Genomic DNA, 27,553 nt, shown 5'->3' on the forward strand with positions numbered 1-27,553 from the left:
CACCGGAATAATGCAAAGACACAATTAAAATGATCTATAAAATATATGTATAAATAGCTCCATTGAAGTTATGGGAAATATGCAATATGAAAGATACAAAATAAGGAATGAACATAGTTAAAAATATATACATAGGCAATAAGTCCTGCCCATTCTGTCAAAGTTCCATAGTCCGTGGGCCAATGTGCACAAACACATGGGCAAAGCCCACACAGGAGACCAGATACCATTGGAGAGAACACTGCTGGGGCATCAGATGATAAAACTACGGGCACCTCAGGGGGAAGGAAAGGGGGGGCACCTCAGCCACATGAGTCCACGACGCCAGATCCACGAGGGGCCTCCATGCCCACTGTCCCATCCTGGGGAATGCAAAGCCACAGTCTCACAAGTCTCTACAGTGGGTGGCTTGCCCACTGTGCCATCCTGGGGAGTGCAAAGCCACAGTCTCTCAAGTCTCTACACTGGGTGGCTTGCCCACTGTTCCATCCTGGGAAGTGCCAAGCCACAGTCCATCAGATGGATTACCGACTCCACTGTTAATGGAGGAGGCATGGTGCCCAGAGTGCTTCGTGAAGCCCTGCTCGACATAGAACCGGCACTGTCAATGGGCCAGCGGTGCTTGAGACGGCGTTGCCCAGCGGAGCGGTGCTTGACAGGAAGGGCCCAGCGGAGCGGTGCTTGAGACGGCGGTGCCCAGCGGAGCGGTGCTTGAGATGAAGGGCCCAGCGGAGCGGTGCTTGAGATGAAGGGCCCAGCGGAGCGGTGCTTGACAGGAAGGGCCCAGCGGAGCGGTGCTTGAGATGAAGGGCCCAGCGGAGCGGTGCTTGAGATGAAGGGCCCAGCGGAGCGGTGCTTGAGATGAAGGGCCCAGCGGAGCGGGCCTTGACAGGAAGGGCCCAGCGGAGCGGTGCTTGAGATGAAGGGCGAGGCGGAGCGGTGCTTGAGATGAAGGGCCCAGCGGAGCGGTGCTTGACAGGAAGGGCCCAGCGGAGCGGTGCTTGACAGGAAGGGCCCAGCGGAGCGGGGCTTGAGAGGAAGGGCCCAGCGGAGCGGGCCTTGAGAGGAAGGGCCCAGCGGAGCAGGCCTTGAGAAGAAGGGCCCAGCGGAGCGGTGCTTGAGATGAAGGGCCCAGCGGAGCGGTGCTTGAGACGGCGGTGCCCAGCGGAGCGGTGCTTGAGATGAAGGGCCCAGCGGAGCGGGCCTTGACAGGAAGGGCCCAGCGGAGCGGTGCTTGAGATGAAGGGCCCAGCGGAGCGGTGCTTGAGATGAAGGGCCCAGCGGAGCGGTGCTTGACAGGAAGGGCCCAGCGGAGCGGGGCGGGGCTTGACAGGAAGGGCCCAGCGGAGCGGGCCTTGAGATGAAGGGCCCAGCGGAGCGGTGCTTGAGATGAAGGGCCCAGCGGAGCGGTGCTTGAGATGAAGGGCCCAGCGGAGCGGTGCTTGAGATGAAGGGCCCAGCGGAGCGGTGCTTGACAGGAAGGGCCCAGCGGAGCGGTGCTTGAGATGAAGGGCCCAGCGGAGCGGTGCTGGAGATGAAGGGCCCAGCGGAGCGGGCCTTGACAGGAAGGGCCCAGCGGAGCGGTGCTTGAGATGAAGGGCCCAGCGGAGCGGTGCTTGAGATGAAGGGCCCAGCGGAGCGGTGCTTGAGATGAAGGGCCCAGCGGAGCGGTGCTTGAGATGAAGGGCCCAGCGGAGCGGTGCTTGAGATGAAGGGCCCAGCGGAGCGGTGCTTGAGATGAAGGGCCCAGCGGAGCGGTGCTTGAGATGAAGGGCCCAGCGGAGCGGTGCTTGAGATGAAGGGCCCAGCGGAGCGGTGCTTGACAGGAAGGGCCCAGCGGAGCGGTGCTTGAGATGAAGGGCCCAGCGGAGCGGTGCTTGAGATGAAGGGCCCAGCGGAGCGGTGCTTGAGATGAAGGGCCCAGCGGAGCGGTGCTTGACAGGAAGGGCCCAGCGGAGCGGTGCTTGACAGGAAGGGCCCAGCGGAGCGGTGCTTGAGATGAAGGGCCCAGCGGAGTGGGCCTTGACAGGAAGGGCCCAGCGGAGCGGTTCTTGTCACGGCGGGCCACTGTTCAGCGGTACTTCTCACGGCGGGGCCCTGTTCAGCGGTTCTTCTCACGGCGGGGCCCTGTTCAGCGGTTCTTCTCACGGCGGGCCCCTGTTCAGCGGTGCTTGTCACGGCGGGCCCCTGTTCAGCGGTGCTTGTCACGGCGGGCCCCTGTTCAGCGGTGCTTGTCACGGCGGGGCCCTGTTCAGCGGTTCTTGTCACGGCGGGGCCCTGTTCAGCGGTTCTTGTCACGGCGGGGCCCTGTTCAGCGGTGCTTCTCACGGCGGGCCCCTGTTCAGCGGTGCTTCTCACGGCGGGCCCCTGTTCTGCGGTTCTTGTCACGGCGGGCCCCTGTTCAGCGGTGCTTCTCACGGCGGGCCCCTGTTCAGCTGTTCTTCTCACGGCGGGCCCCTGTTCAGCGGTGCTTCTCACGGCGGGCCCCTGTTCAGCGGTGCTTCTCATGGCGGGCCCCTGTTCAGCGGTTCTTCTTCAGCGGTTCTTCTCACGGCGGGCCCCTGTTCAGCGGTTCTTCTCACGGCGGGCCCCTGTTCAGCGGTGCTTCTCACGGCGGGCCCTGTTCAGCGGTGCTTCTCACGGCGGGCCCCTGTTCAGCGGTGCTTCTCACGGCGGGCCCCTGTTCAGCGGTGCTTCTCACGGCGGGGCCCTGTTCTGCGGTGCTTCTCACGGCGGGGCCCTGTTCAGCGGTGCTTGTCCTGTGTTTCTAGGGAGCCAGACCTGGCCAAGACTTCCCGCTCAGTCGCCATCCGACCTTGCGGTCGCGGGGCCCTCCTGTGATGGAGTCCTGGGCCCGTGGGTGTCGTCTGTCACAACCGGAATGGGGCTGGTGGGGCCCTCCTGGGCAGCTCGCCTGCTGCCTGACTTCTCCGCCCTGCTGCCCTTGCCCTCCTTCGCTGAAGCTCAGTGGCCCTTGCCTCCCTTTGATGATGTGGCAGGTGACGGGGCAAGGCTACTGTCCTTGGTGGCAGCCGTCTCAGGCTTGTCGCGCCGGCCATTAGTTTTTTTTGTCCTCTTCCCAGGGGGTGGGCTGGCTGTCCCCTTGCTGCTGGCCGATGTTCCTGCCCTAGGAGCTGGTGGACTCCAATAGCCCTGCACTATGGTCATAGTAGATGCAGGGCTGGTGGTGGCTGAGGTGCTTTTTTTGACTCTTACCAGATGGAGGGGGTGGGTCAGTGATTGGAACGAGCTCAAGGTTGGAAAGGAAAAGCACTTGGGAAGGACAGGGACGGGTAGGTGTAGTGGGTATGGGAGTGGAGGAAGAGGATGTGGTTGTAGGAGAGTCAAGTGTGCTGTCTTTGGGTGCAGGTGCTTGTGACGGAGGCTGTCGTGAAGTGGATGGCTGTTGGGTGGGTGGCTGCCTGCGTTTGTGTAGTTTGGAAGAGGGGGTGACAGACACACTGGGAGAGGACACAGGGGACGTGTAAATGGCAGTGGGGGTGGTGACTGCACGTGTGCGGACTGTAATGGAGGGTGTGCTGGTGATGGAAGTACTGGCTGATGGTGGTGTGCATGCAGGTGTGAGTGGAGATGTCACAGGGAGGGAGGAGGGAGATGAGGAGGTGGGGGACACAGAGGTGGTAGTGACTGTTGGCATGTCTGCATCTGGATGTTGCTTGGGTGAATGCTTGTGCGATCTGTGGTGCTTATGTCTGGATGAGCTGCCCTTGGGTGTAGAGGTGTGTGCAGGCTGGTCTGATGGTGTGGATGGGATAGGCAGAGGAACAGGAGACTGGGACTGGGTGGAGGGAGTCAGAAGAGGGAGGGTGGAGACAGGGACAATGGCTGCCGTCAGTGCTGAGGCCAGAGCGTTGAACGATCGCTGATGGGCAGCCTGACCCGAATGAATGCCCTCCAGGTATGCATTGCTCCGATGCACCTCCCTTTCTACACCCTGGATGGCATTCAAAAGGGTAGACTGCCCAACAATGAGCGTCCGCAGGAGGTCAATGACCTCCTCGCTGAGGGCAGCAGGGGTAACTGGGGCAGGGCCTGAGGTGCCTGGGGCGAAGGAGATGCCCGCCTTCCTGGCCGAGCGGGCACGGGGCGAACGTGGAGGGGCTGCTGGGAGGGCGGGGCTGGTGCGCTGGGTGGCGGCTGTACCTGTTGTGGCGGTGGGCACGGATGTTGCCGCCACCGCAAGGGAGCTCCCTTCCGAGGACGTGTCGGTGTCACTGACGTCTCCACGGGTCCCCGTTGTGGAGCTCCACTCGCCCTCCATCTCACTGGTGTACTCGGAGTCTGTTGCATGGCCCTCCGGGGCCATGTGAGATGCAGCTCCCTCATGCGCCGATGCCACTTCTCCTCCGCCTGATGATGCTATTGCACACATGAACAGGAAGACAAAGAAAATGGGGGGGGGGAGAAATGAAGACAGGTTGAGTGCATGCATTGGCAACACCGTTGTCGGAGAGGACAGACACAGAAGCCCCCTGCACTAGGCCGCGCAATCGGGGTACACTACTCAGTTATTGTGACTAGGCCTACAGGTCTATGGACGACAAATGCACACATGGGTGAGGCCGGACCATGGATAGCTATACTTGGCACCCTACAGAGGTGGGGGCGGGGGCACAGGGCCATGCCTAACGGAGGGGCCTAGCTTACAGAATGCGCCCTGGCCTAGAGATAGCCACAGCCCTCCTCCCCCACCCAGACACCTTCACTGCGCGCAAAGATAGCAGAATGTGCTGATACTCACCCCCTTGTGTCTGCTGTGATGTCCTCATGCGCCCATCCAAATCGGGGTAGGCCACCGCCAGGATCCGGGACATCAGGGGGGTCAATTGGTGGCTGGCACCCCTCCTACGTTGGGAGGCCATCCCCAGCAGAGACTCAGCGGTCTTTCTGGTCCCGCGGCGGATGTCCTCCCACCTCTTTCGGCAGTGGATGCCCCGTCTGTTGTGGACCCCCAGGGCCCGGACGTCCTTGGCGATGGCACGCCAAATGTCGATCTTCTGATGGGCGCTGACCTATGTGACATGTACAGGGTGGTAAAGGAAATCTCATCACTTTTCTGCCTGGTCAAGGTGAGTGGCCCCCCCCTCCCCAACCTTGCCATGTGGCACATGCTCTCATCTTTCGTGCGTTGCACTCCTCATTCGCTCCCCTCCCCACCATCTCACATACACCCCACTCAACACAGGCTTAGCCCATTCAACGTGCACCCTGTGTACTAACCTGTTGGTCTGGAGGACCGTAGAGTAGCGCATACTGGGGGAGGACCCCATCAACAAGTTTCTCCAATTCTTTAGAAGTGAAGGCAGGGGCCCTTTCCCCAGTCGCAGCAGCCATTGTATCTCCCAGACCGAGGTCACAGCAGCACTTGCAGTATCGGTCCTCTCCTGTGGATGATCAGGTCTCGAGTGATTAATCAGATAGAAAATGGCGGTCACGCCCGCGCGGTGCGTACCGCCGCGGTGCGTACCGCGACCGCAGGCGCACATCCTCATTGGCTACTGAAACCCATAGGGTGCAATGTTAACCAATGCGGCTTAGCACCGCGGTCTTCGACCGCCTACCGCCACGGTGTGCCACGCCAGCGCATTGACCTCACATCCCACTGTCACACTTCACAGGTCAGGCAGCCGCCATTTCAAGGGCCCACATGGCTGAATTTCTACTGCGTCACACAGGCCTAGGCCTTGCATTGCCACTCATACAAGCCTTTCAATGCATAGCGATTCGTGTACTGTGCAAGCTGTGTGAACGAACCTGTGGGTTGCTTGACTCTGTGCTCCATGTTGTCCTTCCTAGGCACCGTCCGCTGGGACTTGCGAGGAGAAGGATGAATCCTCCCGTGTACCGACCGCTGGTGGACCTGTCGACAATGGAAGAACGACATATCATACTTACATACAGGCTTGACAGAGCAACTATACATGAACTATGTGCCCAGCTGGAGCCAGACCTGATGTCCCCCATCCGCCAACCCACAGGGATTCCCCCTCTGGTGCAGGTTCTGTCAGTACTCCATTTTTTGGCAAGTGGGTCTTTTCAGACAACAGTGGCCATATCATCTGGGATGTCTCAGCCTATGCTTTCTAAGGTTTTGTCCAGAGTGTTGTCTGCCCTGATGAAATACATGCGGAGCTACATTATTTTCCCTGAGGTGGGCGATTTGGCTACAGTGAAGGGTGATTTCTATGCCCTTAGACATATCCCCAACATCATTGGTGCCATTGATGGGACCCATGTGGCTTTGGTTCCCCCCAAAGAAAGTGTGCAGGTGTACAGAAACAGAAAAAGTTATCATTCGATGAATGTCCAGGTGGTCTTCTTGGCTGACCAGTACATCTCCCATGTAAATGCCAAGTTCCCTGGGTCAGTGCATGACGCGTATGTCATGCGAAATAGCAGCATCCCTTATGTGATGGAACAGCTACAGAGAGACCGTGTGTGGCTAATTGGTGACTCTGGTTACCCCAACCTGTCGTGGCTACTGACCCCAGTGAGGAATCCCCGGACCAGGGCAGAGGAACGGTACAATGAGGCCCATTGGCGAACTAGGAGGATCATAGAAAGGACCTTGGGGGTCCTGAAGGCCAGGTTTAGGTGCCTGCATATGACAGGGGGATCCCTAATGTACTCACCAAAGAAGGTGTGCCATATCATCGTGGCCTGCTGTATGCTTCACAATCTTGCTTTGCGACGCCAGGTGCCTTTTCTGCAGGAGGATGGTCCAGATGGTGGTGTTGTAGCAGCTATGGAGCCTGTGGAGAGTGAAGAGGAGGAAGACGACGGGGACGACACGGACAACAGGGATACAGTCATACAACAATATTTTCAGTAGCACACAGGTAAGAATCACCCACAACATTTTACATTTACTTAAGGCCTCATGCGTCTCCACTGTCTGTGTTTCCCCCCAGTTCCTGTTAACTGATTTGTGACTTTCCCTTCCCTTTTCAGAGCTGTATGACCCACTGCGTGACTTCTGCTTTGTTTGCCCATGGACTAAAGCTTATTGAAATTGGTATGTTGTCATCACAAAGTAACTGGACATTATTGCACCGTTATGTATAATACATTTGTTAAGAATACAAGCAGACTCCTGTTATTTTAAGTGCAATAAGTGATTTATTTTAAGTGCTACATATGGGTACATGATTGTAAAACGGTGATGGGTGGGGGTGGAGTAATGTCCATGGCAGAGTCCAGTTCTCAGTCGCACAGGTGCATTGTCCATATGCCTGTGGAAGGATGGAGCAGGGGCAGTTCAAGGTTGGACAGGGTGACAATGTGGGACAGTGGGATGACATCAGGGGGTATCTTATGCTGGCGGGGGTCTTGCAATCCTACTCTGTCTTCTTGTGAGATCTCAGGTTCCGCTTGCGGGGTGGTTCTTCTTCTGCAGGAGGTGGGGTTCTGGTGGCCTGTTGTTGTGTGGGGGCCTCCTGTCTACTAGCGCCGGCGGTGGTAGGCTGTTCCTGGCCTGGGCTAGTGACAGGGGCCCTTTGGGGTGCCACATGGTCCTGCAATGTGGTGACTATCTGGTTAAGGGCCACGACGATGGTCCCCATTGCGGAACCGATGTTCCTCAGTTCCTCTCTGAACCCCATGTACCGTTTCTCCTGCAGTGCCTGGATCTCCTGGAACCTGGCCAGTACCGTCGCCATCGTCTCCTGGGAGTGGTGGTAAGCTCCCATGATGGAGGAGAGGGCCTCTTGGAGAGTCGGTTCCCTGGGCCTGTCCCCCCCCTGTCGCACAGCAGCCCTCCCAGTTCCCCTGTGTTCCTGGGCCTCTGTCCCCTGGACGGTGTGCCCACTACCACTGCCCCCAGGTCCCTGTTGTTGTTGGGGTGGTGGGTCAACCTGGGTGCCCTGTAGTGGTGGACACACCGCTGATTGACGTGTCCTGGAGACAGAGGCATGGGCCTGCTGGGTGGGAGCTGTGCTGGTGTTCCCAGAGGGGGTTGGGTCTGGTGTAGCCTGTGGCTGTCTGTGGGGAACCGATTGTCCAGAGGTCCCCGATGGGCCGGGCTGGTCATCTGGGTCCAGGGAGACAGAGCTGCTGTCATCGCTGGGGGCCTCTTCTGGGGGTGGGATGGGCCTCTCTGGACCCTCCGTGGCGGTGTGGTGGCGTTCGAGTCCTGCAGGGGTATAAAGGTATGGTTATTGCTTCTGTGTGTGGCATTTCGTGTGATGGGTGGGTGTCCGTGTACCCAAGTGTAGGCATTCCCTTGTGGGGGCTTTTGTGAGGGTGGCTTGTGGGGGTGATGTGTGTGTGCAGTGGGCATGCTTTGGTGATGGGTGTCCATGCTTTGTGGTCGCATGCAGGGCTTGGTGTTGGGATGGGTGGGTTGTGATGGTGAGCCATTTGCAAGGAGTTGGTGTGATGGGGGTGGGAAGCAGTAGTGAAGATTTGACTTACCAGAGTCCATTCCTCCGCCTACTCCTGCGAGGCCCTCAGGATGCAGGATGTGCAAGACTTCCTCTTCCCATGCTGTAAATTCTGGGGGAGTAGGTGGAGGTCCGCCGCCAGTCTTCTGCACCGCAATGTTGTGCCTTGATACCATGGAACGCACCTTCCCCCGTAGGTCGTTCCAGCGCTTCGTTATGTCATCCCGATTGCCTGGATGCTGTCCCACCGCGTTGACCCTGTCCACTATCCTTTGCCATAGCTCCATCTTCCTGGCAATTGTGGTGTGCTGCACCTGTGCCCCGAAGAGCTGGGGCTCTACACGGACTATTTCCTCCACCATGACCCTGAGTTCTGCGTCAATGAACCTGGGGTGTCTTTGGGGTGCCATGGGGTGGTGTGGATGAGGTGTGGGGTGGCGTTTGTGGTGATGAGTGTGGTGCGTGTGGTGCGTGTGGTGGTGTGTGGTGTTTGGTGCGTGGATTCTGTGTGGGTGATGGTGTTGTGTGCCTCTGTGTTGTGGGATTGTCTATTCTGTGCTCTCTCTCTAGCCTTCGTCAATAATTTCGGGTCGTAGGGGTTTGTGGGTGATGTGGGTGTGTGTTTTATATTGTGTTGGGTGTGTGGGAGTGGTGTTAGTATGTGTATCAGGTGTGTGTGTTTCAAACTGACCAATGTGGCTGAGTTTTCTATGTGTGTGTGTATTTTGACCGCAGCGGTGTGTACCGCCAATGGAATACCGCGTTTGAAAGAGCGCCGCGTGGATTTGTGGGTCGGAATGGTATGGGCGTATTTCTGTTGGCGTGACGGTGGAGGTTTGGTCATCGCCATTTTTTCGCTGACCTTTGGTGTGGCGGACTTTTGTGGATGTCGGGTTTTTGGCGGTTTGCAAGTTGCTGGTCAGAATGACCGTGGCGGTTTACTGCGGCCGCGGCGGTGTTATGGCGGTCTTCTGACCGGCGGTAAGCGCCTTTTACCGCCGAGGTCAGAATGACCCCCTTTGTGCTGGTTAGCTTCACTTAAGTGACGCTAACCCAGTGCAAAATGTTTGTAATTCTCTCTGTACATTTTCAATTGAAATGGCCACTGAATTTGAAGAGACATGCATTTTACTGATTGAGCTATGTAGCACCTAATAATAATGTGTAGAACTAGGATTTCATAATATTTATCATTTGTGCATCATCAAGTGAAATGCCTTGGTTGGTTTTGATCGAATTTAAATCTTTATCATACTTCTGAATTACAAAATAAATGCACGTTATTTGCGCTTTCCTGAAGGCTGATATATTTTGAATATTTTGTACAGTAAATTTACGTTTATTTACCCCTTAGCTGCTGGGCGACAATACCCCCCCTCCCCAAGCCACCCCCATCAGCGATGAGCCCTTTTTTGGCTATTTGGGCTAGTTCGCGCATACGCCCCATAACCTTTTGTGCACATAAGCTATCCACACCAAATTTGCATCCTTTTTTTTCAACATTCTCAGGATTGTAAAGATACCCAGAGTTTGTGGGTTTCCCGGGAGGAGACCAAGAAATTAGCCAAAATACAGCTAAAATGTGTGTTTTTTAAATAAAACAAATGGGGGAAAGTGCTGCAGAAGAAAGCGTCATTTTTTTTCCCTGCAAATGGTATCAACAAAGAATTTACGGTGCTAAAATAACCATCTTCCCAGCTTTCAGGAAGAGGCATACTTGAATCAGAAAACCAAATTGTTCAACACAGTTTTGGCATTTTACTGAGACATATACTCCATTTTACTATTTTTTTGTGCTTTCAGCCTCTTTCCAGTTAGTGACAGAAATGGGTGTGAAACCCGTGCTGGATCCTGGACAGCTAAACATTTCTGAAAAGTAGACAAAGTTCTGAATTCAGCAAGGGGTAATTTGTGTAGATCCTTCAAGTTTTTCCTTCAGAAAATAACAGCTGAAATAAAAATAAATATTGAAATTGAGGTAAAAAAAATAGCCATTTTGGTCCACGTTTCCATCTATGGCAGATTTTTGAAAGCAAAATGCCGTTACGTCTGCTGGACTTTTCTGGTTGCTGGGATATATAGGGCTTGTAGGTTCATCAAGAACCCTAGGTACCCAGAGCCAGTGAATTGACTGCACCTTGCAATGGGTTTTCATTGTATACCGGGTATACAGCAATTAATCCGGTAAAGTATGAAAGTGAAAAATAGGTATCAAGGGAACCTTTGTATTTCCAAAATGGGCACAAGATAAGGAGTTTCGAAACAGTACCTACGAAACCTATACATTTATGGAAAGTAGACACCTAGGGAAATCCAGGATGGGGTGACTTGTGGGGCTCTTACTGGGTTCTGTCACCCAGAATCCTTTGCAAACCTCACAACTGGGTTAAGAAAAACTCTTTCCTCACATTTCAGTCCTGCAAAGTTCTGGAATCTGAGGGGAGTCAACCCAGCATACCCCCAAGTCTTCCGATAAAAATGGTACCTCACTTGTGTGGGTAGGCCTAGTGCCCCCAACAGGAAACGCCCCAAAACGCAACGTGGACATGTCACATTTTTCCTTTGAAAAATTATGTGTTTTTTGCAAAGTGAGTAGCTGTGGATTTTGGGCTGTAGCTCAGCCGGCACCTAAGGAAACCTACCAATCCTATACATTCATGGAAAGTAGACACCTGGGGGAATCCGGTATGGGGTAAATCCAGTATGGGGTGACTTGTGGGGCTCTCACTGGGTTCTGTCACCCAGAATCCTTTGAAAACCTCAAACTTGGGCAAAAAACAAAACACTCTTTCCTCACATTTCGGTGCTACAAAGTTCTGGAATCTGAGGGGAGCTACAAACTTCCTTCCACCCAGCATTCCCCTAAGTTACCCGATAAAAATAGTACCTCACTTATGTGGGTAGGCCTAGTGCCCAGAGCAGGAAATGCCCTAAAACACAACGTGGGCACACCTCATTTTGCTAATGGAAACAGAGGCATTTTTTGCAAAGTGCCTAGCTGTGGATTTTGGTCTCTACCTCAGCAGGCATCTAGGGAAACCTACCAAACCTATACATTTATGGAAAGTAGACACCTAGGCGAATCCATAATGGGGTGAGTTGTGGGGCTCTCACTGGGTTCCGTCACCCAGAATCCTTTGCAGACCTCAACATTGGACTATAAAAACACATTTCCTCACTTTTCGGTGCTGCAACGTTCTGGAATCTAAAGGGAGCCACAAACTTCCTTCCACCCAGCATTTCCCCAAGTCTCCCGATAAAAATGGTACCTCACTTGTGTGGGTAGGCCTAGTACCAGTGTCAGGAATGGATCACGCAACAGTCAATGTTAGTCATTACATGAGGGCAACTGTTGACCCTGGGATGATCCATTCCTGATGCAGGCACTAGGTACAGCCACTCAATTGGGGTAGTGTTTTTATTAGTACACGGGGGGAAACACTGGGTGGTAGGAATTTTGTGGATCCCAGCCTATTACTGTAGTTAGTGTGACAGAAATGCAAGAAAAAATAGAGTTTGTATTCAACATTTCACTTTTGCAGGTTATTCTGGTTAAGAAAAACACAAGCCACATCTCTGTGGACTCCCCCGGGTGTCTAGTTTCCAGAAACGTCTGGGTTTGTTAGGTTTCCCTATATGGCCACAGAGCCCAGGACCAAAAACGCAGGTGCCTGCCTTACAAAACCAGGTTATATTGTGATGGATAATTTTGATGTCTCCACAATACGATTTGGGCGGTGGAATTTGTGGTTGAGCTAAATTGGGGAGCTCCCAAGAGAGCACTCTCTCTGTGCTTGCTGCCACATTCACCTGCTCTAAGGGTTGGGCTAAACCGCTATTATCCCGCTGCACAGACTGTGCTTGCGAAGGGACAGCAGGACTGTCCTCATCACCTTCCTCAGAATCACTGGAAGAGGAGTTGTGGGATGGGACTCCTCCGACTGAAAAATCGTTCTCAGAGTCTGTGCCATTGCCCTATCCCCAGATGCTGTCTCAGTCTCTGATCCTACGTCAGAGCTGTCCTCTATAGCCCAAGTTAGTGCTTGGGATGCAGTCATCTAACGAGACGCTATCTCTGCTATTGGCTAAACTGTTGCTCTAAAACACTAGCCTACGTAGACAGTCACAAAATGGGTGTGTGTGTGTGTGTGATGCCTGCAACAGTAAAGGTCACCTTACCTTCGCTTCTTCCCTCAATCAGCACGTTCTCTCAAGACACTCAAAAAAACAAAAAAGACACACTTTTGCTTCACCTTGTCACATACCTATCATCTCAGTCTTTAGCACCTCCGGAACCCGGTCCGACAAGCATTATTGGTGCTCCCACTCCCATATCCTCCTCCTCGGATTCCCTCACCACCATCCAGCAAAAGTGCCATTCAGCTCTCCATAGCCCCCTTCGCACATAGATTTGATTTGTATTATAGGACAGATAATGGATGGCTTTACTAATCCACTCAGCTATTCACATAAAATTCAGATTTGATCTTTGCAGTAGGCATATAAACCTTCTGCGCTACTTTATGGCATCAAAACTGCCACTAGACAAAAGTCAGATCCTTTTCTAGCAGAAACATAATCACAAGAGTTGGCTTGACTTTTTTATTGCTGCCTAAAAGCTACATTTTAAACGCATCGATTGGAGTATGTGCATTGCTTTGAAGACGCGAGCTGCTAGACAACTGGTGGCGAATATATAAATACACATGCTGTGCACAAGCTCGCCATCTAGTGTTGGGTTCGGAGTAGTACAACTTGTTTTTGTTCAAAGAAAGTTTTAATGTCACGGAATCGAGTGACTCCTCCTCTTGGTAATACTGCAAATGGGCATCGAGTCCTTTGTTAGAATGTTTTTCTCTGTCGTCGGGTTCAGACGTGTGTTCCTCTCACTCTGAGTTCTCAGCTCCAAACAGTCTAAAACTGTATTCTTTCCGTCTTTCTATTATCGTCAGTATTGTTTCCGAACGCATATTCCTTAATATTCAACTCTTGGTTCCTTTTTCTACACTCAGAATCAAATTTTTCAGACCTTTCAGGCCCTCCTTTGGCCTACCTTTCCCACGTGGTATCAAACTATCAAACCATGCAGCCCTGATGGAATGTACTCAATTTGGGTTTTGCCCTCAATGCCATTTGAAGTTTCCACACACTAGTCAACACCAGGTGTGTAATTTGTGTCTTTCACCAGACCTGCGAAGCGTGCTGTTCTTTCCGGTCGAAGAACATGTTTAGAGACCGAAGGGCTCGTCAGATGGAAATGGCGTCTCGACAGACAGAAGCTACACCGGACATCTTCGGAGATGAGCACATGCAAGAAGATGTGGAACAAGAGGGGGGGGGGTCTTCTCAGTTCAAGATTCAGACTCTGATGTACATCGGACATTGATAGTCAACCTTTACAACCAGCACAAACTGTAAGTAAAAAGCCCTCTTTCCCATTGGATAAAACAAAAGAGGTCACCGGTCCGCCACTGCATTCCAGCCATGGTCTGAGCCAAGAAACTTATTTGGATGCCCCACATACCAGCTCAGCACTGAAAAAAACCAAAGACTAGTCTTCGGCATTGACCTCCAGTAGCTCCATTTTAGCACCGACAAAGCAAAAACTGTACGTTGTTTCGGTACTGACCGCTTCAACACCAAAAAAGAAACACCAAACAGCTACAATTTCGGCACCAAAAATCTTCCATCTGAAAAAAGCTTCAGAACCGAAAAAACACCAAAAGACTCTCAGTGCCCCTGGACAGTCTGTAACATTCCCTACACCACAGGTGCAACACATTTTGGAAGTTATGGATGCTAGACAGCGCCAACTTCATATTCAGCAAGGACCAGGTCAGATTATACATCTCCACCTTTACCTACTTCTCCACAACATACTCCACCAACACCTCCCACTCATTTAGGGTTCACACCACCTAGTGGGTCACAGGATATAAGGGATACATTAGAAGAGCAAGACCCATGGGGTGAGTATGATCCGGATCCCATTACACCAAATGATTCGGATCTTTACCTAGCTAGACCCTCACCTCCTGAGGATTCTACATCATATCAACAAATGACAGGAAGAGCAGCAGCACATCACAATGTAAATATGTACACTGACCCCATAGAGAAAGATTTCTTATGTGACACCCTTGGTGCAACACATAAAAAAGCCAATATCTTCCAGTGTTACCAGGAATGATCAGACCAGCAGAAGAAATATTTAAAGAGCCTGTTAGAGCAAGGATTATCACTCCTAGAGTTGATAAAAAGTATAAAGCTGCACCCACTGTTCCTCTAGATATAAAAACACAAATTCCTCCAGACTTTATTGTGGCATCTACTGCAAAGAAAAGAGATAATAGCCAGTTAACAGGAGACACACCTCCTCCTGACAAAGAAAGTAAAATAATTAGATGCCACAGGGAAAAGAGTAGCAGCTCAAGCAGCCAATCATTGGTGAATTGCTAATGCCCAAGGTCTACTTTCTAGATATGACAGAGCTCACTGGGATGCTATGTGGGATTTTTTACAATACCGACCAGAAGAACATTGTAAAAGAGGGGTAGAGGTTGTAAATGTGGGACAAACAATATCCAACAACTCCATTAGATGTGCACTTGATGCTGCTGATTCAACAGCACGTAGTATTAATACAAGTGTCATCATAAGACGTCATGCATGGCTCAGATGTTCAGGCCTCAAACAAGAAGTACAACAGGCAGTTCGAAATATGCCCACTGATAAGGAGCATTTATTTGGTCCCCAAGTGGATACCACATTTGAAAAATTAAATAAGGACAATCAAACTGCCAGCGCCATGGGAGCTTTGCAAGCCAGCACACATAGAAGTAATTTTCGTCGCGCAGGGTTTAGTAGAGGATTTAGGTCATCATTCCAAGCACAAATCACAAGTCAAACTAAACCCACCTTTCAACACACCAAAGGTTATTTCAGAGGGTCAAATAGAGGAAACAATAATAAACTAAATGGAAAAACATCTTCATCTAGAGGTTCCTCATCAGTCTCTAAACAATGACTCAACAGATGCAACACTAAACCACATCACTCCTGTAGGGGGAAGATTACAACTCTTTTACCCCCAATGAACTCAAATTACCACAGATCAATGGGTACTTCAAATTATCCAAAATGGTTATTGTCGGGAGCTCATTTCAACTCCAACAAATATACCCCCTCATACACACAAACTCTCACAAGATCATCTAACTCTTCTCAAAGAGGAAGTAAATTCCCTTCTTCTAAAAGGGGCTATAAAACCAGTACCATCACAATACCAAGGAGCAGGAGTTTACTCCCTGTATTTTCTAATTCCGAAAAAAGATGGGTCTCTCAGACCAATATTAGATCTTGGACCCTTAAATCACTACATTCTATCAGAACATTTTCACATGGTCATTCTTCCGGATGTATTTCTTCTGTTACAAATAGGAGACTTCATAACAGCCCTAGATTTGAAGGATGCTTACTTTCACATTCCCATTCATGCTGCACACCGTAAATACCTAAGATTTGTTGTAGCAGGAAAACATTACCAATTCAGAGTGTTACCTTTCGGCGTCTCAACTGGTCCCAGAGTATTCACATCTCAAATAAAACAAATTGCTGTTTTACCTTATCTGGATGATTGGCTCATCAAAGCCAATTCATTCCCTCAAAAAGATACTCAAGCTACAATACGCCTCCTGCATTCTCTAGGATTCACCATAAACTATGTCAAATCTCGCATTCAACCTCTGCAAACACAGCCATACCTAGGAGCTATCCTAAATACACAATTAGGAATAGAATTTCCCAACCAAAACAGGATCCAAGCTTTTCAAACATTATTTGCAACATTAAAACAGAACCAAACATACACAGTAAGAACTGTGATGAAACTGTAAGGAATGATGGCATCTTGTATTGCCATAGTGCCTCATGCCAGACTTCATATGAGTCCTCTTCAACAGTGTCTCTCTCGTCAGTGGTCCCAGGCATAGGGTCAAATGGAAGATCTAGTGTTGTTGGACCGCCAAATGTATCTCTCTCTACATTAGTGGAACAACAGATGCCTCGAACAACTTGAGGTGAGCTCATCTCCTCAACCTAACAGTTGAGGGAATATGGGATGACACTACCCGGTCTCTTCATATCAGTTACCTCGAACTGCAAGCAATATTCTTGGCAATGCAAGCATTCCTACCACAATTGCAACACAAAACAGTGTTGTTACGTACATACAATATGACTGCCATGTACTATCTCCAGAAACAGGAGGGGAAACAATCTCAACAACTGTCCCAGCTAGCACTATCACTGTGGAAATAGGTGATTTGTCACCATATTCACATAGTGGCACAATATCTCCTGGGCACAGACAACCATTTAGCAGATCTAATCAGCAGGACGCATCAACAAACACACTAGTGGGAACTCCACCCACAAGTCCTTCAACAATACTTCACAAAATGGGAATCACCTTAAATAGATCTGTTCGCAACAAAACAAAAAATGCCAAATATTCGCCTCAAGGTACCCACACCCTCAGTCCAAGGCCAATGTTTTATGGATGAGTTAGTCAGGGATATTTGCTTACACTTTCACCCCCTCCCCCTCTTACCATTCCTAGTATGGAAGATAAAACAATCTTCCATCAACATGATCTTAGTGGCCCCTACTTGGGCATATCAACCATGGTACACAACACTTCTGGAACTCTCAGTTGTTCCTCATCAAAAACTTCAGAAGAGACCAGATCTTCTGACACAAAAACAGGGACAGATAAGACATCCAAATCCCAAATCCCAAATCACAACCTAGCAATATGGCTCCTGAAGTCATAGAATTTGGATATTTACATTTACCACAACAATGTGTGGATATCCTAAAACAAGCATGCAAACCTACCACTAGAGAGTGCTATGCAGCAAAATGGGAATGTTTTGTTTGTTACTCTCAAACAAAAAACATTGACCCTCTTCAACCAACAGTACAGGACATTGTATAATATTTATTACATTCACAAAAGGCAGATTTAGCCTACACATCTATTCTTTTATATTTAGCCGCTATAGCTGCATATCTGCAAAATAGACAACATATTTCCTTGTTTAGAATTCCAGTTATCAAAGCATTTATGGAAGGACTAAAAATAATAATTACACCAAGAATTTCTACAGCTCCATCTTGGAACTTGAACATTGTACTCACAAGACTCATGGCTCCACCATTTGAGCCACTACTCTCCTGCCCATTACAAAACCTTCCATGGAAAGTAGCATTCTTAATTGCTATCACATCTCTTAGGCCTGTTAGTGGTCTCCAGGCACTAACTTTAGAAGACCCCTTCTTTCTGGTTCATAAAGAAAAGATTGTATTAAGAACAAATCCTAAATTTCTTCCAAAAGTCATTTCACAATGTCATATTAATGAAACAATAGAATTGACAGTTTTCTTCCAAAAATCAAAATCAGTGGCAGAAAGAGTTCTACATACTCTAGATGTCAAGAGAGCTCTTATGTACTACATAGACAGGACAAAACATTTTAGTAAAACAAAACAACTTTTTGTGGCTTTCTCATTACTACACAAAGGAGACCCAATATCTAAAACAACTATAGAAAGATGGATAGTCAAATGCATTCAAACATGCTATACTAAAGCTAAGAGACAATTACCTGTACCACCTAGAGCACATTCTACTAGGAAAAAAGGTGCATCTATGGATTTCTAGGTAACATACCCATGGCAGACGTTTGTAAAGCAGCAACATGGTTTACACCACACACCTCTTTGCCAGACATTTTCAGAGGGGGCCTGCCCCCCACCACCTCCCATGTGTAATCCCTGGTTTCTAGTGGGGTTTCCTGGCCTTGGATCACAGAACTTCCCCTTTCAAACAAGGCCTTCCCAAATGGTGGGGGTGCCCTTCCGGTCCCATTTTCCCCACCAGAGCAGAATGTGGCCTTACCTTCTGCTTCCTGCTCCATTGGGGAAAAGGGTGTGTGGCATCAGCACGCATCTCTGTTCGCTGACGTCACAGAGGGGCGGGGAGACACAGAAGCTCTTCCTTGTCTCCTGGGGGTGTTTCAAATAAAAATAAAATAAAATTTAAAAATCCTCTGGTGCAATGCACCAGAGGATTTTTCAAACCCCTCCCTATCATCGGCCACTGATCGTGACCTTCACCAGGGAGGGTGTGCCGCACCTGTGGGGTTAAGCATTGCTGTTTGTTAGAAACAAAAATCACATTCTACAGACTTAACGTTTACATTTCCCATTCCCCTGCAAGACTGTGGCATAGTTCACTTTACAAATTTCTCCCACTTGGTTCACAGTAAGAGAAAGTAAAGCAAACACCAGTCTCCATGTTAGAAGACTAAGAACCAATTTGACAGAAGACATAGCCTGACATTTGGCCTCTAACTTTTAAAGCACAACAAATGCAACCTGGTATAATCATAATATAAAGTATCTTTATTTATCTTTCACTTTTTGAATTCCAACATGGTTATTTTGGGGGCGCTGCGGCACCCCAGGCACCTCTACTTCCTGCGACTATGCATTAAAGGGGTGGATGGGATGCTGCACAGCAGCTGCCCAAAAGAAAAAAATGCTGGAATTCAGAGGGTGCATGAGAAATAATAATGCATTTACATTTTGATGATATCATGTGAAATTTGCTGTGCTTTAAAAACCAGCGGTCAAATGCCAAGCTATGCATTCTGCGGAAAAAAACACAAAACTTGGCAACTATGTGATTGCCTAAAAGTACCAATAATCACCTCTTCAGCTGTTACAGCTCCTATGCAACGCCCCAGAGAAAGAGGCCCCTCGCTCTCAGAGCAGTAAAACAGGCCCTTGAAACTTGCTGTCTGCCATTTTGATTGTATTCTCTGGAGTTGGTTTGATCAGTACCACTGTCGTCCTGGCATCCAGCCCCTGCCGAAGGTCTCTTGGGCCAGCTGCAGGAGTGTCTCCTGGGTTCATCTTGCCCTGCTTTTTCGCCACTGTCCTTGGGATACAAAAAGAGACAGATCCATGGCACTGTTCACCATTCATCTGGTGAGCTGCGCAGTGGATGTGTATTTGCAACAAGTGAGCAGAGAGCAAACCCTGGGATATGACGCCAGCATGATTCCTTCACGAATAAAAAGCTTCACCTGCACTAGTCTCCACTCCCACCCCATGGTCCACAGCACTTCAAAAGTGCTGAGGTGGAATCCCTGCCTGTCACCTTGCTGCAGCCCCTCCACAAAGAAAACTAAAGATGGGGGGGGGGGTAGGAAAGTTTGCTGAAGCCTTTTAGAGGCTGGCTGGAAAGTTGGCACTAAAAGACAATTCTCTAGCTGTGAAAACATCACGCTAACTGAAGTGCAGCTTCAGTAAGGAGGAAGAGGAAAGGAATTCTTTCACGTTTCTTTTCTTAATGAAACGAGCATGCAGTCAGCTGAACCTTGGCAGCCCGGGCTGATGAAGATTATTTGGTAGGGGGGGGGGTATATGGGCTGAAGGTAAGTAACAGACGGCATTCAAGCCCGCTGAATTGAAAACAGAATGTCTCAAGGAGAAGGCACATGCGCAGTCTAGCGAGACCTAAGAAGAGACAGTGCATGTGCTGTCTAGCCGAGACCTAAAAAACGGTCCATAGTTACAAACTGTGTCTGAAAGCTTTTGTTACAGCTACATAAAATGGATTGCATGATTTCGCAATATCATCTTGGATCTGCGTCACATGCGTAAACGTCTCTTTGTATGGGCCTTCCCTTCTGCCTTTACCCCACTTATGCCCCAGCTGTCATGTCGATGTCAGACGTTTTTGCTGGCTCCTGGTCAAAAACCTTTACAAGACCTAGCATAACAGGAGAATCTCTTTTAAAATAAAAAAAAATCTCCTGGGAAAGAGAAAAAACAGCAACATGAACATCTCTCGCCATCTAGTTATATTACCGTTTTTTAGCTGCCCCATAATTAAAAGGACCAGTTAGCTTCCCAATCTGCAAATATATTTTGGAGCACCAGTGTGTGGCCGTGACAAATAACGGGCTTGGAAAAAAATACCACCTCAGCCCTACCTTTCCTATGGTCCTGGTCTGTACTCTACCATTTGTTTAGCCACAAAATGCCTTGCAACAGATTGCTAGTTTACAGGTGTCAGCGTGACTTCATTCAGTTTGGTCATCTTACCGTCTGACAGCTGAAGCAAGCAAGCTGTCCGGCCTAGAGCCCTGGTTCCAACTATAAATTATGTTGGTAGCGTGTGGGTACTGTGGGAAAGTAGCCTCTTTCTAGCCTTGTTACCCCCACTTTTGGCCTGTTTGTGAGTGTATGTCAGGGTGTTTTCACTGTCTCACTGGGATCCTGCTAGCCAGGGCCCAGTGCTCATAGTGAAAACCCTATGTTTTCAGTATGTTTGGTATGTGTCACTGGGACCCTGCTAGCCAAGACCCCAGTGCTCATAAGTTTGTGGCCTATATGTATGTGTTCCCTGTGTGATGCCTAACTGTCTCACTGAGGCTCTGCTAACCAGAACCTCAGTAGTTATGCTCTCTCTTTACAAATTGTCACTAACAGGCTAGTGACTAATTTCACCAATTCACATTGGCATACTGGAACACCCTTATAATTCCCTAGTATATGGTACTGAGGTACCCAGGGTATTGGGGTTCCAGGAGATCCCTATGGGCTGCAGCATTTCTTTTGCCACCCATAGGGAGCTCTGACAATTCTTACACAGGCCTGCCACTGCAGCCTGAGTGAAATAATGCCCACATTATTTCACAGCCATTTTACACTGCACTTAAGTAACTTATAAGTCACCTATATGTCTAACCTTCACCTGGTGAAGGTTGGGTGCCAAGTTACTTAGTGTGTGGGAACCCTGGCACTAGCCAAGGTGCCCCCACATTGTTCAGGGCAAATTCCCCGGACTTTGTGAGTGCGGGGACACCATTACACGCGTGCACTATACATAGGTCACTACCTATGTATAGCGTCACAATGGTAACTCCGAACATGGCCATGTAACATGTCTAAGATCATGGAATTGCCACCCCAATGCCATCCTGGCATTGGGGAGACAATTACATGATCCCCCGGGTCTCTAGCACAGACCCGGGTACTGCCAAACTACCTTTCCCGGGGTTTCACTGTAGCTGCTGCCAACCCCTCAGACAGGTTTCTGCCCTCCTGGGGTCCAGCCAGGCTTGGCCCAGGAAGGCAGAACAAAGGACTTCCTCAGAGAGAGGGTGTTACACCCTCTCCCTTTGGAAAAAGGTGTCAGGGCTGGGGAGCAGTAGCCTCCCCCAGCCTCTGGAAATGCTTTGATGGGCACAGATGGTGCCCATCTCTGCATAAGCCAGTCTACACCGGTTCAGGGATCCCCCAGCCCTGCTCTGGCGCGAAACTGGACAAAGGAAAGGGGAGGGACCACTCCCCTGACCTGCACCTCCCAGGGGAGGTGCCCAGAGCTCCTCCAGTGTGCTCCACACCTCTGCCATCTTGGAAACAGAGGTGCTGCTGGCACACTGGACTGCTCTGAGTGGCCAGTGCCAGCAGGTGACGTCAGAGACTCCTCCTGATAGGCTCTTACCTGTGTTGCTAGCCTATCCTCCTTCCTAGGTAGCCAAACCTCCTTTTCTGGCTATTTAGGGTCTCTGCTTTGGGGAATTCTTTAGATAACGAATGCAAGAGCTCATCAGAGTTCCTCTGCATCTCTCTCTTCACCTTCTGCCAAGGAATCGACCGCTGACTGCTCAGGATGCCTGCAAAACCGCAACAAAGTAGCAAAGACGACTACTGCAACCTTGTATCGCTGATCCTGCCGCCTTCTCAACTGTTTTCCTGGTGGTGCAAGCTGTGGGGGTAGTCTGCCTCCTCTCTGCACTAGAAGCTCCGAAGAAATCTCCCGTTGGTCGACGGAATCTTCCCCCTGCAACTGCAGGCAACAAAAGACTGCATCACCGGTCCTCTGGGTCCCCTCTCAGCACGACGAGCGTGGTCCCTGGAACTCAGCAACTCTGTCCAAGTGACTCCCACAGTCCAGTGACTCTTCAGTCCAAGTTTGGTGGAGGTAAGTCCTTGCCTCCCCATGCTAGACTACATTGCTGGGTACCGCATGATTTGCCGCTGCTCCGGCTCCTGTGCACTCTTCCAGGATTTCCTTTGTGCACAGCCAAGCCTGGGTCCCCGACACTCTAACCTGCAGTGCACAACCTCCTGAGTTGTCCTCCGGCGTCGTGGGATCTCCTTTTGTGACTTCGGGTGAGCTCTGGTTCACTCTTCTTTGTAGTGCCTGTTCCGGCACTTCTGGGGGTGCTGCCTGCTTCTGTGAGGGCTCCCTGTCTTGCTGGGCGCCCCTCTGTCTCCTCACGCAATTGGCGACATCCTGGTCCCTCCTGAGCCACAGCAGCATCCAAAAACCCTAAACGCGACCCTTGCAGCTAGCAAGGCTTGTTTGCGGTCTTTCTGCATGGGAACACCTCTGCAAGCTTCTTCACGACGTGGGACACCCATCCTCCAAAGGGGAAGTTTCTAGCCTTCTTCGTTCTTGCAGAATCCACAGCTTCTACCATCCGGTGGCAGCTTCTTTTTTTTGGAGTATATGGTTTGTGTTGCCCCTATACCTATGTGCTCCTATTGCAATCTACTGTAACTTTACATTGCTTGCATTACTTCCTTTTGCTATTACTGCATATTTTTGGTATTGTGTACATATATCTTGTGTATATTTGGCATACTCATACTGAGGGTACTCACTGAGATACTTTTGGCATATTGTCATAAAAATAAAGTACCTTTATTTTTAGTATATCTGTGTATTGTGTTTTCTTATGACATTGTGCATGTGACACCAGTGGTATAGTAGGAGCTTTGCATGTCTCCTAGTTCAGCCTAAGCTGCTCTGCTATAGCTACCTTCTATCAGCCTAAGTTGCTAGAAACACCTCTTCTACACTAATAAGGGATAACTGGACCTGGTACAGAGTGTAAGTACCCCTTGGTACCCACTACAAGCCATGCCAGCCTCCTACAGGTACTCTTTGATGGCATGAGGCGATGTGTTTTTCCTCTGTTCAGACACCATTCTTTTCTGCTGTCAATATAAGTAAAAAAGTAACTGCAAAAGTGTAGCCTTTCTGACTTACTACAGAATGGGGTCCTATCTGCGTGAACTATGTTATAAATGTTATTACCACCCTAATTAACCTTTGGACTACCAAAATAAAATATATTTTTAAACTGTTCATGTATTATACTTCTTGCAATAGATTATTATTGCTGCTGTCATTAAAAGTAAATATCTCTTTCGACACCAATATTTTTCATTTGAATGTATGGGTTGTCTTTTGAAGCCTACCCCTTCCAGTAGATGTTGTAAAAGCTGGCACTACAAAATGAAATTGCTTTTTGCCTGTTTCTAAGCCCGTCATTGTTGTTCCACTTTCATGGAGATCGAGCAGAGGTGTGCTTAGCTGTCTTCCTTTACATTTCTAGATATGGCAGCCTGTACATTGAGACGTTTTCTGAAATTCTCAAGAATCACACAGATGCAGCACAGAACCATATCTGTTTACACTGAGACACATGGCTTTCATGAAGATGCACTGAAGAAAAAACTTAGCCAGTTTTCTGGTGGGTCCGTTGACCTTTCTCTTGATGATAGTGGAATCGGTGTACTCACCTTGAACAATCCCAGTCGCATGAATGCCTTCACAGGTAATGCAAGTTTCGTTTATCACTTTGGTGCTTTCTGTAAGTGCCCTTAAGTTCACTGACTTCCTCCCAGCATGCCTACTGTTTATATTTTTATAAATTGCTTTGATGTCCTCCATATTTTATGTATGTCGACATAAACCATATTTTGTTAAATCTAGAATTTTGGTGGTGCCTGTGTTGCTCTGCACATTCTCTTATGCCCTGCCACACGTCTTTTGTACAAATGGTCCTATTGTAGACTATTCCAATTTATCGGCTTGCTTTCAGATCTTAAATGCCCCAGTGCTCTGTGCTTATATATCACAATTGTTTTTGATCAACCAGTTGCCCATGAGCAGTTTTTAGTTTGTGTGTCCATCTGTTTTGTCACTGGAATTATGCGATTGTGCGGCCGCAGTGATTTTTGCATAATTAGATTTGCCACATTTGCCACATAATCCATCATCTGCCACACAATCTGCAGATTTTAACAAAAAAAAGTTTATTTATAGATCGTATGCATTACTAACAAGCATTTGCAATGCAATGGGTCTCACGTTTGCTCGAGTTAGAGATATTAGTGCTGAAATTTGTAACTGGACTTTTCTTGCCGCCTAAATTGAAAATGAAAAGTAAAACAGTTGACATAAGCGACCCGATTGAAAGCACCACAGCCGCAATGAGCGTGAGCGCGAAGGAGCGACACAAAAGGAAAAAGAAGTTCCCTTGCAGTCAGACGCATCAGCAAACGTGCAATTATCCATGTAACAGGGTCAGTGACCAAGGCGGTAACAAAACTGCCCCAAGGAAGGACAAACGTTAAGCAGCTACCAATGATGATAAATGATTTTTTAACGGAAAGCCCACAAACGAGTGACAGTGGTGGGTGTGCGGTGGGCATGCTCAACCCAATAATAAAATAATGAAGCATTACTATAGCAAAATGTGCTGCATAACTTCCCCTTTATTGCCGCATAATTTACTCAACCCTGCCACATAATTTGATCCTCCCCTGCAGTATAAGGAAGATATCTGGTAAGTAATGCAAGCATTTATTTACATGCTTAGCTTTCCGACCCAAGGCGGGATAGCCTCTAAAGTTAACCAAATCTGTTTTATGTGAGGAAATAATATTTGTTTGTTAAAGTTTCATATAATAGCAATAGCGGGTGGTTGATTTCCTCAGGATCCTATGGTGGAATTTAGCACATGGTGCGGAGATCTGTGTGTATCGTACTGTTCTTAGGCTCAAGATACTTGCAGGGCTGACGGTGCCTTTCATTCTTCTACGACGGGTAAAATGGATCCGGCCCATTTTCGTCCTAATACAAACACTTGGGATGTACGAGGCTAATAAGCCTAGCGCCGGCAGCTGTAAACCTATACTACATTTTCATCATAACCATGGATTTCCATTTATCTGGAAGGCCAGCAGTGATGATTTGAGGCCGTCATCCCAAACAAATCAATTATCACAACAGATTCCTGCCTAACGAGAAGGGCGAGGAGCGGGAAAGCTGCCAAAAAATAATTTATTCAAAGCAACGAAAGCCTGACAGGCATCAAGAGCTTGCGAAAGTTGACTTTCAATCAGCATCTCTCGACCTCACTAAACACAGCGCAGAAAAAAAAGAACACTCGTGTTTCTGCATCTCAAGCCCTTAGAAAAAATGTTTTTGCATGTACAAATCCACTACATGAATAAAGTGACTAAAATGAACTCACTCAAGCTATAATGTTTATAAAATCATACATGCTGAGAACATCGCCGAAAGCAGCCAGATTTATAGAAAAAAGATTGCCAACAAATAAAGCCTTTTGAAGCAAAATAGGAGTTGTGTTAGAATAACGAGTACTTTCTAGCAAGAAAAAAGAAAAGCTTTAAAACATCAGTTAAATCATATTTTTGTGATTTCTTGTTTAGGCCTGTAAACTCTAAAAGAGAAATAACTGGGGTGGCATTTTATGCAGAGTCAGCACGTGTTAACGCCAATTAGACTCAGAAAAATGACACATATGCCTTTGGAAAAAAAAAGTGTTTACTAAAATCACACACAGGCAAAAGTTACATGAGCTAAACATTGTAGAAACATGATCCGTCACCAGAATGTAAACGCTTACTTTCTTTCCAAAACACAAACAAAACAGAGAAGCCCGGCCTAACGGCCCTGGAAAATACTATTAAAAGCCGGGCTTGGGATACAGTGAATTTACTTCTAGTAAGACACGTCGGTGGTTGTAGCAAGCACCCGACACAGATCTGTTTTTAAACAGCGAATCTGAAATTCTGGCATAGCCTTTCATCCTGCCCAGGTTGATTCGACACGTGCTACTGATTTGAGTAATTATAACATCCGTTACTACAGGCAAAGACAAGCCACCGGGGTACCAGCCACCATGCAACAGACCAGGTGCTATTCCTGCAGTGTGGAAGTGCAGGAGTCAGTGCTAGGGTGCTCAGGGCGGTCTATTTACTTTTCTGCTTACTGTGGCTGACGCGAAGGGGCATCATTTAAGCCAGGGCCTTCATGTGAGAACAGCACTCCTCGTTTTACTGCAATTTCTTTCTATCAGTTATTAAACATGTATTTGTACAATGCAGACACCTGCTTATGCAGCCACTAAGCACTTCACTAAAATTAAATTCGTGTCATAAAATGCATTACTAAAATTCAAATACAAAGCGAAAACTGCTAAAAACGTCAAAAACTTCATATAAGCAGTACTAAGAAGAACGTGTGAAAAATCAGGCCTGATGTGACACTTAAATGTGTTCAGTGGTACAAAGATCTGTTCAGCTTAAAAAAAAGTCTCGAGTTTTATTCGTCTGTTTTTATAAAGACGTGTCGAGAAAACCCCACTCGCAGTGATACCTATTGACAAAAGTGAAATTATCCATGTAACCGGCAAAAGTGCAATTATCTACGTAACCGGCAAAAGTGCAATTACCTATGTAACAGAAGCAATGTCATGCAAAGCGCTTGACTACTGCCCAAGGAGATCGCGCTGCGAAAAAAAGAGAAAAAGTAGTCCAGAAACCAGACAGAAAACATCGAGCCTCGTATGTTTTCAGTACTTGGTCGGTGCGCTCGAGGAGGGCTAAATAGCGGAAAAGGCATGACCTATGCATGCCTTTCACTAATGAAAGCAAGTGGTATCTGAAAAGCAAGCCCAAAAACCAATGAACAGGACTGACGTGACATGGGTGTGGTTTGAATTCCAAAGAGAGATTACAACATGCAACGGAGCGCTTTGCGCTCACCCCTAAAAATGCAGCAATGTGTTGCTGCAGGCTTGAGGCCGTTGGCAAAGGTTGACTAGTTACATTTTTGTTGCTTATTTCTATTTTGGGGTGTTAATCTGGTACTAATGAGGTGCAACCAATGCCCAGTCACAGTTAATATGTTTGAAAATGACAAAATAATCAAGTAATACTCTCACAAAATATGCTGCATTATGCTGCAT

General features: G+C 48.6%; 1 protein-coding gene across 4 annotated transcripts in view; it reads left to right on the plus strand.

The window, feature by feature from the left end:
- ECHDC1 (ethylmalonyl-CoA decarboxylase 1) overlaps window positions 1-27,553 on the plus strand; it is a 234,432-nt gene that overhangs the window by 51,064 nt on the left and 155,815 nt on the right. For all 4 annotated transcript variants that reach the window (XM_069234843.1, XM_069234845.1, XM_069234846.1 and 1 more), the window contains exon 2: window positions 23,888-24,109. In XM_069234843.1, coding sequence (XP_069090944.1) covers window positions 23,890-24,109 — 220 coding nt within the window. In that variant the 5' untranslated portion in view covers window positions 23,888-23,889. The remainder of the gene's footprint in view (window positions 1-23,887; window positions 24,110-27,553) is intronic.

This window comes from Pleurodeles waltl, chromosome 5 (genome assembly GCF_031143425.1).
Source record: "Pleurodeles waltl isolate 20211129_DDA chromosome 5, aPleWal1.hap1.20221129, whole genome shotgun sequence".
Classification (NCBI taxonomy): Eukaryota; Metazoa; Chordata; class Amphibia; order Caudata; family Salamandridae; genus Pleurodeles; species Pleurodeles waltl.